Source organism: Argopecten irradians, chromosome 11 (assembly GCF_041381155.1).
Source record: "Argopecten irradians isolate NY chromosome 11, Ai_NY, whole genome shotgun sequence".
Classification (NCBI taxonomy): domain Eukaryota; kingdom Metazoa; phylum Mollusca; class Bivalvia; order Pectinida; family Pectinidae; genus Argopecten; species Argopecten irradians.
In genome coordinates, this window is record NC_091144.1 from 34,233,971 (window position 1) to 34,252,965 (window position 18,995).

The 18,995-nt window shown below is 37.5% G+C and overlaps 1 protein-coding gene across 1 annotated transcript; it reads left to right on the forward strand.

Annotated features, from left to right (window-relative positions):
• The first annotated feature begins 6,108 nt into the window (after nucleotides 1-6,108).
• On the forward strand, nucleotides 6,109-8,582 carry LOC138335809 (uncharacterized). Its single transcript, XM_069284971.1, has one exon. The coding sequence runs from the start codon at nucleotides 6,109-6,111 to the stop codon at nucleotides 7,039-7,041; it is 933 nt and encodes a 310-aa protein (XP_069141072.1). The 3' UTR covers nucleotides 7,042-8,582.
• The last annotated feature ends 10,413 nt before the right edge of the window (nucleotides 8,583-18,995 follow it).

Below are 18,995 nucleotides of genomic sequence, written 5' to 3' on the forward strand. Positions count from 1 at the left end.
TATGGAGTCGTGTACCTTTGCATGATGGAGCCGTGTACCTGTGCATTATGGAGCGGTGTACCTGTGCATTATGGAGCCATGTACATGTGCATTATGGAGCCGTGTACCTTTGCATGATGGAGCCGTGTACCTGTGCATTATGGAGCCATGTACCTTTGCATTATGGAGCCGTGTACCTGTGCATCATGGAGTCGTGTACCTATGTATTATGGAGCCGTGTACCTTTGCATGATGGAGCCGTGTACCTGTGCATGATGGAGGCATGTACCTGTGCATTATGGAGCCGTGTACCTGTGCATTATGGAGCCGTGTACCTGTGCATCATGGAGCCGTGTACCTGTGCATTATGGAGCCGTGTACCTGTGCATGATGGAGCCGTTAACCTGTGGATAATGGAGCCGTGTACCTGTGCATTATGGAGCCGTGTACCTGTGCATGATGGAGCCGTGTACCTGTGCATGATGGAGCCGTGTACCTGTGCATTATGGAGCCGTGTACCTGTGCATGATGGATGCGTGTACATGTGCATTATGGAGTCGTGTACCTATGCATTATGGAGCCGTGTACCTGTGCATGATGGATGCGTGTACATGTGCATCATGGAGTCGTGTACCTGTGCATTATGGAGCCATGTACCTTTGCATTATGGAGCCGTGTACCTGTGCATTATGGAGCCGTGTACCTGTGCATCATGGAGCCGTGTACCTGTGCATTATGGAGCCGTGTACCTGTGCATGATGGAGCCGTTAACCTGTGGATAATGGAGCCGTGTACCTATGCATTATAGAGCCGTGTACCTGTGCATTATGGAGCCGTGTACCTTTGCATGATTGAGCCGTGTACCTGTGCATCATGGAGTCGTGTACCTGTGAATTATGGAGCCGTGTACCTGTGCATTATGGAGGCGTGTACCTGTGCATTATGGAGCCGTGTACCTGTGCATTATGGAGCCGTGTACCTGTGCATTATGGAGCCGTGTACCTGTGCATTATGGAGCCGTGTACATGTGCATTATGGAGCCGTGTACCTGTACATTATGGAGCCGTGTACCTGTGCATGATGGATGCGTGTACATGTGCATTATGGAGTCGTGTACCTATGCATTATGGAGGCGTGTACCTGTGCATGATGGAGGCGTGTACCTGTGCATCATGGAGCCGTTTACCTTTGCATTATGGAGCCGTGTACCTTTGCATATGGACCTGTACTGTGCATGATGGATGTACGTGTACCATGTGCATTATGGAGCCGTGTACCTGTGCATTATGGAGCCGTGTACCTGTGCATTATGGAGCCGTGTACCTGTGCATTATGGAGCCGTGTACCTGTGCATTATGGAGCCGTGTACCTGTGCATTATGGAGCCGTGTACCTGTGCATGATGGAGCCGTGTACCTGTGCATTATGGAGCCGTGTACCTGTGCATTATGGATGCCGTGTACCATGTGCATTATGGAGTCGTGTACCTATGCATTATGGAGCCGTGTACCTGTGCATGATGGATGCGTCTACATGTGCATCATGGAGCCGTGTACATGTGCATTATGGAGCCGTGTACCTGTGCATCATAGAATCGTGTACCTGTGCATCATGGAGCCGTGTACCTGTGCATCATGGAGTCGTTTACCTATGCATTATGGAGCCGTGTACCTATGCATTATGGAGCCATTTACCTGTGGATAATGGAGCCATGTACATGTGCATTATGGAGCCATTTACCTGTGGATAATGGAGCCATGTACATGTGCATTATGGAGCCATTTACCTGTGGATAATGGAGCCATGTACATGTGCATTATGGAGCCATGTACCTGTGCATTATGGAGCCGTGTACCTGTGCATTATGGAGCCGTGTACCTGTGCATTATGGAGCCGTGTACCTGTGCATTATGGAGCCGTGTACCTGTGCATTATGGAGCCGTGTACCTGTGCATTATGGAGCCGTGTACCTGTGCATTATGGAGCCGTGTACCTGTGCATTATGGAGCCATGTACCTGTGCATTATGGAGCCGTGTACCTGTGCATTATGGAGCCGTGTACCTGTGCATTATGGAGCCATTTACCTGTGGATAATGGATGTACCTGTGCATTATGGAGCTGTACCTTGCCGTGTACCTGTGTATTATGGAGCCGTGTAGCCCTGTGCGTTTTGGACGAGGCAATCTAACAAATACAGTATTACATTATGATAGGTAACTTCGATATATCTGTCTGAGTTCCGTGATTTCGATCTTTTTTTTTACACCAATGGCCACTAAAGATGATGAATATGAGACAATTATCAACAAGGCGATCCAAATGGCCGACTTTTCAACCAAAATATAACCGATTAATGACGTAGAATGGTACTCCTGCATCCGCAACGGATATCAAGTTGGGAAATCTCGCAGCAAAGCATTGACTAGTGGAAGATGCCACCTGCAATTAAACAATGTCATTAGCACCAAACAAATGACAAAGAACATAACACAGATTGAATCCAAACAATACGGTATAATGAAACAGTTGGTAGTTTTACAGAGGTGGGTGCTGAGTCAGTTATTAGCTAGTTAAATCAATGATTTCATTTACCGACTAACGCGCACTTACTTCTGAACATCAAATATTTAGTATTGTTTAGAACATCTGCTGAACAATGTTTTCCTAAATATATGTATCATTTTTATATACATCATCGTCAAATTACTGAATGAATGATTCATGAATACTAGTAGATTGTGGTTCAATCACGAAAAAAAGTTCATGAATATTCATCAAATGACCCTTTGAACTCTTCATGAAGTTTTATGAATCCATGAAAAGATTGTTCATGATCAATGTGTCAAGAATTATCCATGAAGTTTTAAACATAACTGATATTCATTAAAATTCTTAAAAATGAATGAAACATCTTCATTCATTTTTAAAAATTTTAATGAATGTCAGTCATGCATAAAACATGTTGATGAATTTTAATGAATATCCACTGAAGTCATATGACTTTTCACATGACCACATAAGTCACATGACTTCTATATATATTTCCCGCCAAAACAGTCACAATCCAAAATGGTTGCGGTATCAGCTGGTATGTGGAAGGGAAGCATTATTCATCTTAAAATGGAAGTTTTGGCACATTAGTGAACGGAGTATTTCATTCTTTGATCTCTTTAAGTACAGATGAACACTTTCAGTAAGTTTTGATTTATCTGCAGTTCTTTTTCAGCATGAAATTGTTGCACACTGATATTGCTATAGTGTTTTTGCAAAGATACTGGTTTGTGACATTTTGTCAAATGTTATTGATCATGAATTGCCCATACAAACTATCATGCTTTACAACTATGAGTTTATTTTGGACATATACTAATTTACTTGGAATGTATTATGAAATTGTTTGCTGTGTATCACTGAAAACATATTTTGTTAGCACTTATCTGTGGCAGTATGATGATATAATGGACACAGTGAACTGGTTTTTTTTATTTCATGTTAAACTCTAATATATGGATTATACTTATTGTCATAGGAATTTGTTTCATCAAATATTAAATTGTTTCCAATAGAATTGTCATTGGTTTGATAAAAAAATTCAATTCTGAACCCAGTAGAATTCATGAAATGTAGATGCCGCTGACTCCAACTTCCATTCATTAAACTCTTGAACACGACTCAAGTTCATGAACATTCATGAGTTGCTCCAGTTCATGAAGATTTATGAATATTCATGAATTATTTGTACATACTGCTGCGAGTTGTATTTAACATTCATGACCATTCATGATGGTTTTAAGTTCATGAATATTCTAAAAATATTCATGAACTTTTTATGAATTTTCATGAATGTCTTGTTTATGAATATTCATGATTTTATGAATAAAAGAGATTCATGAAGGTTCATGAATTCATGAATGAAAGGATTCATGAAGTTCATGAATTGCATGAAAATATTCTTGAATAGTAGAAGAATATACATGAATTTTATCCATGAATAATTTATGAATTATTCCTGAATGTTCATGAATTATTCATCAATGTCTCCCAGGAGGAAATACCGCCAAGCTCGATATATTGCCAAAATCTAAGAAAACATAAGGTAACGATATAACGTGGTTAAACTGTATCTTATAAACATTGATTATGTGTTGATAAAAAGTTAGAATTCTGTTTGGTCCATGAGGGATTAAACAGTTGATAAAATGTCAGAATTCTATTTGGTTCATGAGGGATTGTTCAGTTGATAAAATGTCAGAATTATATTTTATATTTGGTCCCCGAGGGATTGTTCCAGGAGGGATAACTCAGTTGATAAAATGTCAGAATTATGTTTGGTCCCCGAGGGATTACTCAGTTGATAAAATATCAGAATTACGTTTGGTCCTCGATGGATTATTCATTTGATAATATATCAGAATTATGGTTGGTCCCCAAAGGGATTGTTCAGTTGATGAAATGTCATAATTGTGTTTGGTCCTTAGAGGGATTGTTCAGTTGATAATAGGTCAGAATTTTGTTTGGTCCCCAAGGGATTACTCAGTTGATAAAATGTAAAAATTGTGTTTGGTCTTTAAGGGTTTCTCAGTTGATAAAATGTAAAAATTGTGTTTGGTCTTTAAGGGTTTCTCAGTTGATAAAATGTCAGAATTATGTTTGGTCCTTATAAGGGTTTCTCAGTTGACAAATATGTCAGAATTCTGTTGGTCCTATGGTTTAACCAGGATAAATTGCACAGAAGTTATTTATATTGTATGCATTTGAAAGAATGATGTCAATGCTTTAACAGAAAAATGTTTACCAAAATCTTCCACTGCATGTGTATTTATTTCTGCGTATTACCCTCACCGGGGTATAGCCCGAGGGAAGCGAAATCGGGTATTTCCTATGATTTTGTAGATTAAATTCCATATAACCGGCACCGACAGATTGCACGTGGGTTGTGCGTTGATGTTATCATTGAAAACACATTTACATTATATATGAAGTGAATCTGCATGGTATAGAGATTTCATTTCGAAGGGGAAATAAGTTTATTCAAATACAAATGTACATGTAGAGTTATCAATAGCATAACTTTTAATGAAAGAAATGTGGCTCATGTGAAAAAACTTAAGCATATTTAGAGGGCTACTAGCTATTCCATGTATATCTGAAATAGCTTACAGCGTATTGACCGCATATTTAGCAAATTTGACAATATTTTCCACATCGGTAGATACCCCGCAGTACGTATCTTCTGATGTAAAATTCATAAAGCCAACGGGTAAGAAGCAGGAAATTATGGTAACCATTATTGTCTAATGGTTCAATATTTAAGTCCATGATAGTAGTTTATGGGAAGTGGTTTACAATCAAATTATTGCTCGGTGATGGTATCGTCGAGGACAAAGAGAACGACAACAACAATGACGATGATGAATATGATGATAATTATGATGATGATGATGATGATGATGATTATGATGATGATGATGATGATGATGATATGATGATGATGATTATGATGATGATTATGCTAATTGGACAATATCCAAACCACACATGGTTGGTATATGACGACTGAAAACTGTTTAAAATGTCTTCTTCAAGTGTTTATTAGCAGCTTTCTTTGAGTACGTCAATTCCATTTTGCGCAAGTTTATAGCGTGTTTCAAGCGTTGTTATTCACGCATACTATGTATATATAAAGTAGTCTGTATGTCCGAAACCTCACACAGGCTTAGGCAGATCCCTGAACACAAGTAAGTAACATTTATCGTTTACAAAAACATATCGAATATGTAATGTTCAGTTTCTTTCAACATCGTTTTTGTTTGTTATACTGACATATTCAGATATGATTCAAAATGTGAAAATATTTTATATTGAATTGTATATTCTCAAAAGTAGCAAAAATTCCACATACGCTGTGAGACCGGTTCAGATCACCAATACATATGCTAAAACACTAAAACACCGTCGGTTTCATTATGCCATTTATTGGAAACAAACCGAACGCATAAACATATTCATACGTTGTAATTACTAATACTTAAACCTTTTAAAATAAGGTTTGTGCACAAAATTGTTTTCGTTGACAAAAGAAAAAGATAAATTAACTTCTATATTACAGGTATCCGTATCTATGTAAATATGGCTAGTCGCGTCTATGTCAACTTGCTGGAGAAAGCACACACTGTATATGTTGAAAAGTATCCTCAGGAATATCAGGATTTAGTCGTGTTTATGCCGGAAAGAGAAGGGAAAACTGGGATCCAACGTCAAGTGAGTTTGGATTGTGATGACCATCGCTACTGTTCAGAGATTCGCAGATCCAAGTCGACGGAAGGTATTGGGGATTCTTCAACCACGATGCAAGGTCATTCTGTGACGTCCGGTAATAGCAATAAATGTTACGTCTATAAGCGAGTAAAAGGTGACATATACATCAAGTGCGACGATGAGACGCGTGGTCATCACACAAGGAGGTCGCATACATTGCTACCAAACAAGGATGGCAATGATAACAAGAGCAAGACTGTAAAAGTTGTTATAGAGAATCTACAAGAACTGCCAACCTCGGGAAAGCTGGAAATCATTCTGGAATTGCCACAAAGTCTTTTTGACAACGGCAAGTCGGATACTCACGAGGATCAGTGTACTGCACATGAAAGTCACTATGAACCTCCACCGGGTCAAAAGACAAAGAACTGCACGTGTCGTAATTTAGCCGCCTCGCTGTTTGACATTAAAGTGCCAGTAGGTAATTCAACAAGTAGTTCACATCATTTAAACATACCAGAAATGCGTCCGCGGTCTTATTCTGATTCTAAAATCCAGGTCCGAAAACCGCTGGACAAGAAAAATGTAGCAGCAATGACAGAACGTCGCAAAATAAGACTGCAATCGCAAATGAGTTGTCCAGTACCACAAATAACAGTGCAGGACTTTTCGGATCGGCGCAAAGATCTGCAATCGCGTCTAAAGGACGAATCTGACGAATTGAAGAGAGACTTAATTGACAGTGCTGGTTTTGTGAATCAGATTAATCATTACAGAAAAAATTCTAATAGTAACGATGCATGATACGTCCACCATTTTTCTGAGGCTTACTGACGTCACATGGGCCTAACAACGGGCCAATGAAAGGCTGCTTCAGCAGGCTATTGATCGGTTTGCTCGGTACGTGTGAAAACTGGTAGCTGGGAAGTGCTAACAACAGAGCATCAAAGCATTATACAAAACACTCAGCTTAGCAGTAGCTGCAGGATGTGACTTTATCATTTCGAGTGTAAGACCTTATTATAAGTTTGACATGAAAGTTTTCCAAAATTATTCAAGAAAATATAATCCGTTATATATTTTAGTTTGATTGAGATTTGCTGAATAGGATTTTCTTAAAATACAATACGCCTTCCAACAAGGTTTATTAACTGTTTATTTTTTCACCAACATTTTGTTTATTAATTTTGAAATTCTGTAGCCATTAACAAACTTAAATAGTGGACCTCCACTGTTACGCCCTACTCGAAACTCCCATCCTCTCGCATACCAAATACCGTACTGCAGAACATATTATCGCAAACACTTTTCTTTCCCGCACTATCCAAGACTGGAATGCGCTTCGTCCAGATCTTGCATCATCAAAATCTCCAGACTATTTTAAATCACATATTTCATCTCCCATTTAAACTTTTTTTCTCCTTTCCATGTAGATAAACGCACATATCCAATATATTGTTGTGAACCGCAGAGTTGATGACGTCACCTATGTGTGCGGAAGCGGTCACGTGGCGCTCTCTCTCTCTCTCAATCCGACTCCCAAACTGTTTCACTACTGTGAGTAAACTTGTCAAATATAACATGTATTGTTGATTATTATTGTAATACTTTGTATGCAGATATATATGTATTGTAGTAAACCAGAGTTTACAATAATATATTGACATGATCTTCAATACGATGAAGTAGGTCAATTACTAGGTAGATGATGGTGGATGTAATTTACATTCATGCATTACAGAAGATTGGGACTTATTTTTACAATTAAAGCGCATTAATGTAAAGAGAAGGCGCTATGTAGAGAAACACTGTTGGAGACAAAAATGACAGAATGGTTTATAAAATGACAATTCATTGGTTTAACAAAATATCTTATCATCCAATAACGGAAAAAATGGCGTTGCCTTTTGTAATCTCTAATTGGCTGACATAACGGCGCAATGATTTCATAGAAAAAAGAATCCCTCAAAAAATTTGTACATTCCCAGGTTTAGATCGAATTATAAGGATTAACGTAAATGTAGTTTTCATGTAATGGAGCTAAAACACAATTTTGGTGTTATATATCCATGATATAAAAACCTATTCCTTAATGCTTCCTTACATATATTTACATAATTAGTATAATTAGTATGTGAGTACTGGTGCGTGTCGATGACTAGTACCATATATATATAATGTTCTGACATAGTGTTTATTACTCAGAAGATTACCTTTGAACCTATGTTTACTTATGCTGCCTTGTCTTTTGTCTGATGAAGGTGACATCGTACTAGTCATTTGTCTGATGAAGGTGACATCGTACTAGTCATTTGTCTGATGAAGGTGACATCGTACTAGTCATTTGTCTGATGAAGGTGACATCGTACTAGTCATTTGTCTGATGAAGGTGACATCGTACTAGTCATTTGTCTGATGAAGGTGACAGGGTACTAGTCATTTGTCTGATGAAGGTGACAGGGTACTAGTCATTTGTCTGATGAAGGTGACATCGTACTAGTCATTTGTCTGATGAAGGTGACAGGGTACTAGTCATTTGTCTGATGAAGGTGACATCGTACTAGTCATTTGTCTGATGAAGGTGACAGGGTACTAGTATTTCTGTCTGATGAAGGTGACATCGTACTAGTCATTTGTCTGATGAAGATGACATCGTATTAGGCATATGTCTGATGAAGGTGATATCGTACTAGTCATTTGTCTGATGAAGGTGACATCGTACTAGTCATTTGTCTGATGAAGGTGACAGGGTACAAGTCATTTGTCTGATGAAGGTGGCATCGTACTAGTCATTTGTATGATGAATATGACAGGGTACTAGAGTTGTCTGTCTGATGAAGGTGACATCGTACTAGTCATTTGTCTGATGAAGATGACATCGTATTAGGCATATGTCTGATGAAGGTGATATCGTACTAGTCATTTGTCTGATGAAGGTGATATCGTACTAGTCATTTGTCTGATGAAGGTGACATCGTACTAGTCATTTGTCTGATGAAGGTGACATCGTACTAGTCATTTGTCTGATGAAGGTGACATCGTACTAGTCATTTGTCTGATGAAGGTGACATCGTACTAGTCATTTGTCTGATGAAGGTGACATCGTACTAGTCATTTGTCTGATGAAGGTGACAGGGTACTAGTCATTTGTCTGATGAAGGTGGACATCGTACTAGTCATTTGTATGATGAATGTGACAGGGTACTAGAGTTGTCTGTCTGATGAAGGTGACATCGTACTAGTCATTTGTCTGATGAAGATGACATCGTACTAGGCATTTTGTCTGATGAAGGTGACATCGTACTAGTCATTTGTCTGATGAAGGTGACATCGTACTAGTCATTTGTCTGATGAAGGTGACATCGTACTAGTCATTTGTCTGATGAAGGTGATATCGTACTAGTCATTTGTCTGATGAAGGTGACATCGTACTAGTCATTTGTCTGATGAAGGTGACAGGGTACAAGTCATTTGTCTGATGAAGGTGACATCGTACTAGTCATTTGTATGATGAAATGACAGGGTACTAGTCATTGTCTGTCTGATGAAGGTGACATCGTACTAGTCATTTGTCTGATGAAGATGACATCGTACTAGTCATTTGTCTGATGAAGGTGACATCGTACTAGTCATTTGTCTGATGAAGGTGACAGGGTACAAGTCATTTGTCTGATGAAGGTGGCATCGTACTAGTCATTTGTATGATGAATGTGACAGGGTACTAGAGTTGTCTGTCTGATGAAGGTGACATCGTACTAGTCATTTGTCTGATGAAGATGACATCGTATTAGGCATATGTCTGATGAAGGTGATATCGTACTAGTCATTTGTCTGATGAAGGTGACATCGTACTAGTCATTTGTCTGATGAAGGTGACAGGGTACAAGTCATTTGTCTGATGAAGGTGGCATCGTACTAGTCATTTGTATGATGAATATGACAGGGTACTAGAGTTGTCTGTCTGATGAAGGTGACATCGTACTAGTCATTTGTCTGATGAAGATGACATCGTATTAGGCATATGTCTGATGAAGGTGATATCGTACTAGTCATTTGTCTGATGAAGGTGATATCGTACTAGTCATTTGTCTGATGAAGGTGATATCGTACTAGTCATTTGTCTGATGAAGGTGACATCGTACTAGTCATTTGTCTGATGAAGATGACATCGTATTAGGCATATGTCTGATGAAGGTGATATCGTACTAGTCATTTGTCTGATGAAGGTGACATCGTACTAGTCATTTGTCTGATGAAGGTGACAGGGTACAAGTCATTTGTCTGATGAAGGTGGCATCGTACTAGTCATTTGTATGATGAATGTGACAGGGTACTAGAGTTGTCTGTCTGATGAAGGTGACATCGTACTAGTCATTTGTCTGATGAAGATGACATCGTATTAGGCATATGTCTGATGAAGGTGATATCGTACTAGTCATTTGTCTGATGAAGGTGATATCGTACTAGTCATTTGTCTGATGAAGGTGATATCGTACTAGTCATTTGTCTGATGAAGGTGATATCGTACTAGTCATTTGTCTGATGAAGGTGATATCGTACTAGTCATTTGTCTGATGAAGGTGATATCGTACTAGTCATTTGTCTGATGAAGGTGATATCGTACTAGTCATTGTCTGATGAAGGTGATATCGTACTAGAGTCATTTGTCTGATGAAGATGACAGGGTACTAGAGTCATTTGTCTGATGAAGGTGATATCGTACTAGTCATTTGTCTAATGAAGGTGACATCGTACTAGTCATTTGTCTGATAAAGGTGATAGGGTACTAGTCATTTGTCTGATGAAGATGACATCGTACTAGTCATTTGTCTGATGAAGGTGACATCGTACTAGTCATTTGTTTGATGTAGATGACATCGTACTAGGCATATGTCTGATGAAGGTGACAGGATACTAGTCATTTGTATGAGGAATGTGACAGGGTACTAGAGTCATTTGTCTGATGAAGGTGACAGGGTACTAGAGTCATTTGTCTGATGAAGGTGACATCGTACTAGTAATATACCTGATGAAGGTGACAGGGTACTAGAGTCATTTGTCTGATGAAGGTGACATCGCACTAGTCATTTGTCTGATGAAGGTGACATCGTACTAGGCATATGTCTGTTGAAGGTGACATCGTACTAGTCATTTGTCTGATGAAGGTGATATCGTACTAGTCATTTGTCTGATGAAGGTGGCATCGTACTAGTCATTTGTCTGATGAAGGTGATATCGTACTAGTCATTGTCTGATGAAGGTGATATCGTACTAGAGTCATTTGTCTGATGAAGGTGACATCGTACTAGTCATTTGTCTGATGAAGGTGACAGGGTACTAGTCATTTGTCTGATGAAGGTGACATCGTACTAGTCATTTGTCTGATGAAGGTGACATCGTACTAGTCATTTGTCTGATGAAGGTGACATCGTACTAGTCATTTGTCTGATGAAGGTGACATCGTACTAGTCATTTGTCTGATGAAGGTGACATCGTACTAGTCATTTGTCTGATGAAGGTGACAGGGTACTAGTCATTTGTCTGATGAAGGTGACATCGTACTAGTCATTTGTCTGATGAAGGTGACAGGGTACTAGTCATTTGTCTGATGAAGGTGACATCGTACCAGTCATTTGTCTGATGAAGGTGACAGGGTACTAGTCATTTGTCTGATGAAGGTGACATCGTACTAGTCATTTGTCTGATGAAGGTGATATCGTACTAGTCATTTGTCTGATGAAGGTGACAGGGTATAACATATAACCCGTTGATATTTTCACTTGTTCCACATTCCATATCATCGATAGTGCCCAGTGATTTTTCTCGTACGAAGTCCTTTAGAATATTAACTGCTGTTTTAACAACTTGCTGTGTATTTCCACTGTCCCTACCGGTCAACAATTTTTCGAGAGATTCCTCGTCTAGGTTGATGAATCTGGAGACCATGTTGTAAACAAGTTGTCGTCTGCAGCGTCAAATCTAGATCACCTAAGCGCTTTGTGTTTTTTCCTTGGAAGTGAGATACAGTCAGAGAGGTTCCGAATGAAGTACTCCCATCAAATTCATGATTAAGCAAAAGTCCGCGAAAACTTGAATGCAGGTAAATAGCTCATTTTCAGGTAAATAGTTCGAATGACTATTTACCCGGTAAATAGCGGTTTTAAACGACTGGATTACAATTGGATTTGAATAGCATTTCTATTCTCTACTCTTTATATAGTGAAAAGGAAGCAAAGGTATAATAATAACAAATATAAAAAACACTGGTTGTAATGTGTAACAGTATTATCACTGTAACCTGTTACCTACACGTTTAGCGATCACATAATGGTGTAGATTCATACGATATATAATAATTTAATAATTCGTTGTATCTATGTTTTTTTTACAAATCACTCACACTCTGTGTAAAATAGTAAGATTATGATTTCATCTCCCTTGGTTGTCTAAATTTACCCACATTGTGATGATGTGTTGTCGGTAGTTAAACCATGTGTAAGTAGAGCGATTATTGGTTTTGAAAAAGTGTTATTACACACGTGTCTTACGATATTTATGACAAGGCCGTATGACATGGCGGTTATATAATAAAATGTATTGATATCAAAACTTTATTCTTATCGTCAATCATGTCGCGTTCACTGTCGTCGTACTTTTTATGAGTGAAAATATTATATATTAAAATTGCAAGTCTATGAAGTGTAGTTTTCATCATATAATTTATGAGCTTTAGTGTCGGAAGAATTGTATATTTTTGTCTTGTAAATATAATACCAGTCGTTACTGCCTTCATACATTTTATGAATGAAAATATAAAATATTTACATTGGAAGTCCAGATAGTATAATTTTCTTCATAATATATATATAATTTGTTAGCTTTAAAGTCGTCAGAATTGTACATTTCTGTCTTGTAAACATAATGGTTGACGTTTATTATTATACGAACATCTTAAAGTATTTAAAAGTGGTCCATCTCACATTTGTATATATGTAAAATACAAATTTATATAGACTATCACAATGCCCTGTCTGTATTGTGTGTTTGTGTCATATTGATTTTCTTAATCATAAAATAAATCTTTTCGCAATAAAAACGAGTTTGATTAATAGATAAAAAGTCCGCCTCGCCCATCTAAAGAACAGCATATTATTTCCACCAATCCATATATGGATTGAACAGTGTTTTTATTGCGTGAAAGGTGGTATGAACGCAATTGGATACAGACATATTCAATATAGCGCGTTAGCGCAATGCATGTAGAATATGTCTGACTCCAATTGCGTTCATGCCACCTTTAACACGATCAAAATACAGTTCAATCCATACACATAATTTGTGTACCTCTACTTGTTCGTCGTCAAATTCAAAACGTTATTGGTTGCTAAGTTGGGAAACTACTGTAGTCAGAATGACCAAAGACACTTATTTTTGACCTTGCTTTCCATTTGCACCTGTTGTACTATATTCATACGGCACCGCCAAATGGAACGCGTTTAGATTTTTTCCATGATGGTGGTATCCATATGAAAGATACGTTTCGAATATAAAAGCTACAAATTGTCGATGTTACCAAAAAATGGATATCCTTTGGACGCGCAGTCCCACGCGCAGGTTTCTCCCTCCCATGACCCGTGCGTGGTGACCTTTAGGGGACTTCCGGTGACTGTTTTTGCTTGTTTGTAGTGTGTCCTGTTTGTTATCATCGTGAAAATGGCATCAAACCGAAATCTAGATGCAAACTGTTTTCATAGATGGCATTTGTTATAGCCTACTATCAAAATTGAGTCAAGTTCGAATCCTGCCGGCCGTCGAAAGGATATAGAATTAATAACAAAACAGTGTCAGTATACATTGAAATAAATCATCCGTGTAATTTCATTAGATATTAATACTCTATGTATTGCTTCCGTCTGATTCGTATTGATACAATGGTACGAATCTGCAAATGGAACGCAAGGTTATATTATAGTTCCGCTTGTTGAACGTCAGATAACTGTCAGATGTTTTAAAAATCAGTTTTGTCATTTTTTTCAAAATTTGATCATATATTTAATGGGACAATTCAGTCTAAAAGTACATATAAAATGTGCACATATTTCGGAAATAAACTAGTTCTAATTTAGTTGGTTTTGCTGTGATATGCCAGAAAAGCCCACAGTAGTGAAATTATGTGAAATATTCAAACTCCCTTAGAGTCCGCCAATATACATAGTGGTCGGATGTCTTGTATGCCAAACCCTGGCCTGATGTCATATATTGTTGTTTCTGTACTTTTACTCCCGGATTATGGGACCATTACCTGTAACTGTCCTATATGTTACCTTTTACTGTCTTACATGTGACTCTAATATAAGACAGTCACTTATAAGACAGTAAATTTACATTTTTTATGTTACACACAACACACAACCTGCTGGAATATTCCATAATTTTTAATCCAAATTACGAAAAAAACCACACAATGAATATGAAGAGAATTTAATCCTCTATTGATGCAGAATTAAACGCATTCACTGAATTTCTGTATATATCCCAGATCGAGTTTTCCTCCTTAATATGAATTCACCATTTAACACTTACAATGTATCTACAGAATTAACTTTGTTTCCGCTTTCTGAAAACCTTGTTGTTTTTGTACACCAGTTTTTGATTTTAAATTTCCAAATCATCTACACAGTAGTTTTACAGTTATTTTGATATTGTTTCAACAATATTTCAGAATTTCACCTAGATCCCATTGGCTTGTTGAATGAAATTACACATGGTATAAATAAATCCAACATTGTCCATAGAGAGATCGAAATTTTAAATCCTCTTAATTCAATGTAACCGTTCTGTGGGCCCCGACTGTTTTTGGATTAGCCTGGATTCTTCTATATGCCCATGTTGCTAATTTTCTTGTTACTCCACCTTTGACTGTATGCTAGATTGTGACATTCCTGGGTAAGAACCAGAACTGAAACCAACACTTTCTATCATTTCTATATAGCTTCTGTAGGTAAGGCGCCCATACGGGGCAAGCATAGTCCAAATGAGACCGAACTAAGCATTTATATAGCTTGATTTGATGTCTAAAATGAAAAGTTCTTTCAAAAGTCCACATGGAATGCTTTTTTTACTTTCTCTGATATATGGGTGTCGAATAACGTGGAATCTAAATCCTATATCCTTTTTCATATGTTGCACATTGATGATTGTATATGAAGAGTGAGAAATTCGTGTCTGTCTCTTTACACTTTAAACACCACGCGAGACGCTTATCCGTTTTTTTCTCAAACAAATATTGATGCATATGTAAAGAACGTTTTAAACTTGCTTTAAAGATGGTAAGATTTAGAAGAAAATGTCACTGTTAAAAAATACGAATGAAATTCTGTATAGACGGTAACATCGCACCCCCAGATCGGTGGATATCAAAGAAATCAGTTTCCTCCTTAATGCGCCTGCGCTGTCTTTAGTGTGACTTATCCTTGACGTCCTTGCCCTCTGTGTTCATTTATCTGGGTGCATTTTTAAGAAGCCATTTAATTTCGACATTGTATCTAACACTTATCTAAAGCAATGTGCCATAGCCTTGAATATTTTAGTATCACAGAATTAACTTTGTTTCCGCTGGAATTTCTGAAAACGGAATTTTTGCCTTTGTTGTTTTTGTCATCTCTGCTGGTTGAAATTATATGAGTTTAACACCAGTTTTTGAGCCTTTTTGATAATCCATGTATATTCCAAATCAGCAGTTGTCCTACACTTCAGTGTAATGTTGTTGTTTTACAGTACTTGTTTTTTCCTTATTTTGATATTGTTTTTTCAACAATCCACACTTATTCAGACTCGAGCCCTTTTTCATCCAGTTCCCTTCGTTATTGGATAGATACCCCGGGTGGATTGGCATATGTCATTTCTTTACGCCTAAAATTGCAAGTGTTAGTTTCATTGTCATTTTCTACCACATCAGACATTGGAAAGAAATGTCCTTTTAGCAATAAAAGTCACTAAAGTCACCTTATTATATCGCTTAAATTAAGGAAGTAATATCCCTCCATCACTGTCGGTGGACATGATGAAAGTGAATTTACAGATAGTTGTCCAACCCAAAAACATGCTTCATGCATTCCGTTCATGAATGTTATTCATCACATGTAACAAGGGCAAAGGTAATTCTATGTTGCAATTATCTATATCGGATTTGTTATGGTTGAATATACATTGGTAGAGTTACCTGAGCTCATAGACAATGGCAAAAAACTGACTTGTATTAAAAATAAAAGTGTACTTTATTAACACAAAGACTTGCTATGTTTTAGAAAGAGAGAAACCTCAAACTGTACAATATGTTGGAGAGAGAACAGATCTCGGTCTGACGGGCCTCGATGGAGTTCTCTCTCCAACATATTGCACATTTTTTTTATTTATCTCCATGACATATAAAGTAAGTACATGTACAAAGTTTATTTGGATTATCCTATTTGTTTGTTAAATTGTATGTTTGGTTGAAGTAGAAACAGTCCGGTTTTGGCACTGGATTGTATTCATGCGCGTACTCAGAAACGATAGCGTGACGGCACGTAAAACTCTTCACTTCACTTTGTATTCATACGACACTGCAATTACGCTAATTTGAACGCAACACCTCTTCCACGGACTATACCACTCGAATGTTAATGGTAACCATAACACCCGTATACAGCACTGTGTTGAATCATTTTAGATTAATGCTGACCAAAGATGGTGACTATAGATCAGACTTCATCTTCTATATTCCAGGGGTTGCTATCACTGTCGTTATATCCACCAGTGGAACATGTCACGGAAAAACTGAAGGTAACAGATCTAGATGAATCTGTTTCCATTTCATCCCTCACTGGAGTTGCTGCTCCCGAAGACATATTTGATTTTTATGTAGCCTGGATTCTTAATGCTTTTTTTCAGTTTTTCGTTGGTTTGGAAACGTGTTTTGCAAGTGGTACACTAGGATTCCGATAGTTCCCAAGATAAGTGTGTCTCTATATCTCGCCTTAATCCTTGTTTGGTGGTTAACTTCTTTTCACAAACTTCACAGCTGAAGGTCTTGCTCATACTGGTGAAAGTTCGGAATGGTCGCTTGGTTTTATAGTTAAAGATGCTCCACCGCCGACAGAGCATTAATGATATTCATTATTTGAACAATTTTTGGTGTTCAATCGTGTGTATTTATGTCTAATTAACACAAAAAATAATATAAATATTTTTATTTTGCCCTTGGTGCATGCGCAATCAGTACTTCATTCCATAAAGGATATAGTGCGTCGGAATTTTTTCGGGATGCAATTAATTATTGTTCATATTTTTAACTTTACGTTGAATTAGAAGCTCAAACTTTTCAATAGTGGTAATAGTGTAAAGTAAGTAACTTTTGTAACTAAAGAAAAATACTAAATCGTCTGCTCCTGTTTTTGGTAGTGAAAATATACCATTTGTCAGCGGTGGAGCATCTTTAATCAACAATTTTGTCCATTTTCCTACATTGCTCATACAGGAATACAGTTCTACAGAATATGCTAATTACTACACACTTATATATAATGACTATTGATTAAAAATTCTACACTATCACAGTCGTAACATCTACCAGTGGAACATATCATAGAAAAACTGAAGGTAGCAGATCTAGATGATTCAGGTAATTTGTGCTTTTGTTGTAAATCAAAAGAATCTAATAACTGAACAGTGAGGTTGAGTGTATGGCGTTGAAGTTGTGCGTCGCTCTCTTCATAATATTCAAAGGAATTCTTTGCAGGCTAATGATTTGTCTAGTTTTTTGCCTGAAATGCCGTCAGTTTTACTATGACATATTCTATGGTTGGATATTACGACAATAATAACACAACCACACCCACCCACATATACCCATCCTGGAATATCGGGAATGTTGGGCCAGAAGACAAAACTTAACGGGTACATGAAGGACCTGTGTTATGTAGCCAAAGAAGTTCAAGACGCACCCATATGTTTGTTACGTGATGTCCACAAGTAGTTTGTGACACAAAACGTGTTACAGTATTTAATTAAGTACCCAGGAGGAGTACAATTATTGAGCGTACCTCGTAAACTTGCTAGGTGGAATTTTAATAAAAATAAACATCAAACGTATTAACTATTCAATGGCTCCAGATGCTTAATGAATGTTATTCAATTATTCCTACTCTCCAACCGTGTTTATGTTGAAAATTTAAAAAAAAGTTTAAACTGTAGTTACAGCTGGAAGTCATCATCTTTAATAGAAACCGAAACAATCAACGTCGTCGTCGTCTGTCACATTTTGTGCTTACGCTTCAAACTCAGGTCATCAAAGCGTTTGTTTCAAAACGCCAGGAACACGAAGCATTTTGGTAACGTAGACGATAACGTTATCTAAAAATAACCGTGCAATATACTTTTTGTATAAACTACTTCCGGGATAATCGTGCAATATAGTTTTTTATCGATGATCACGTGGCGTGTTTTTGACCAATGAGAAGTGACAAAAAATCAAGAAAAAATAATAAATATAAATATAGATGATTATATAAAATCACAGTGTTCGCATATTTGTTGCATATGTCAGGTGTTTATATTACAGTGAAAGGCATACATATGATGTGTTTCAGTATTGTGTTTTCAGTATTACTCGTGTAAATTTACACTATTGACACTAGAACGAATATACGCACCCGGCCTACAATACCTTTCGGCCGTCTCCGATTTGATACAAGCTCTCTGATTGACTCCTCGGAGCG

Bases quoted from the DNA above. Each gene is read 5' to 3' on its own strand.
- LOC138335809 (XM_069284971.1), top strand. From the start codon at position 6,109: ATGGCTAGTCGCGTCTATGTCAACTTGCTGGAGAAAGCACACACTGTA.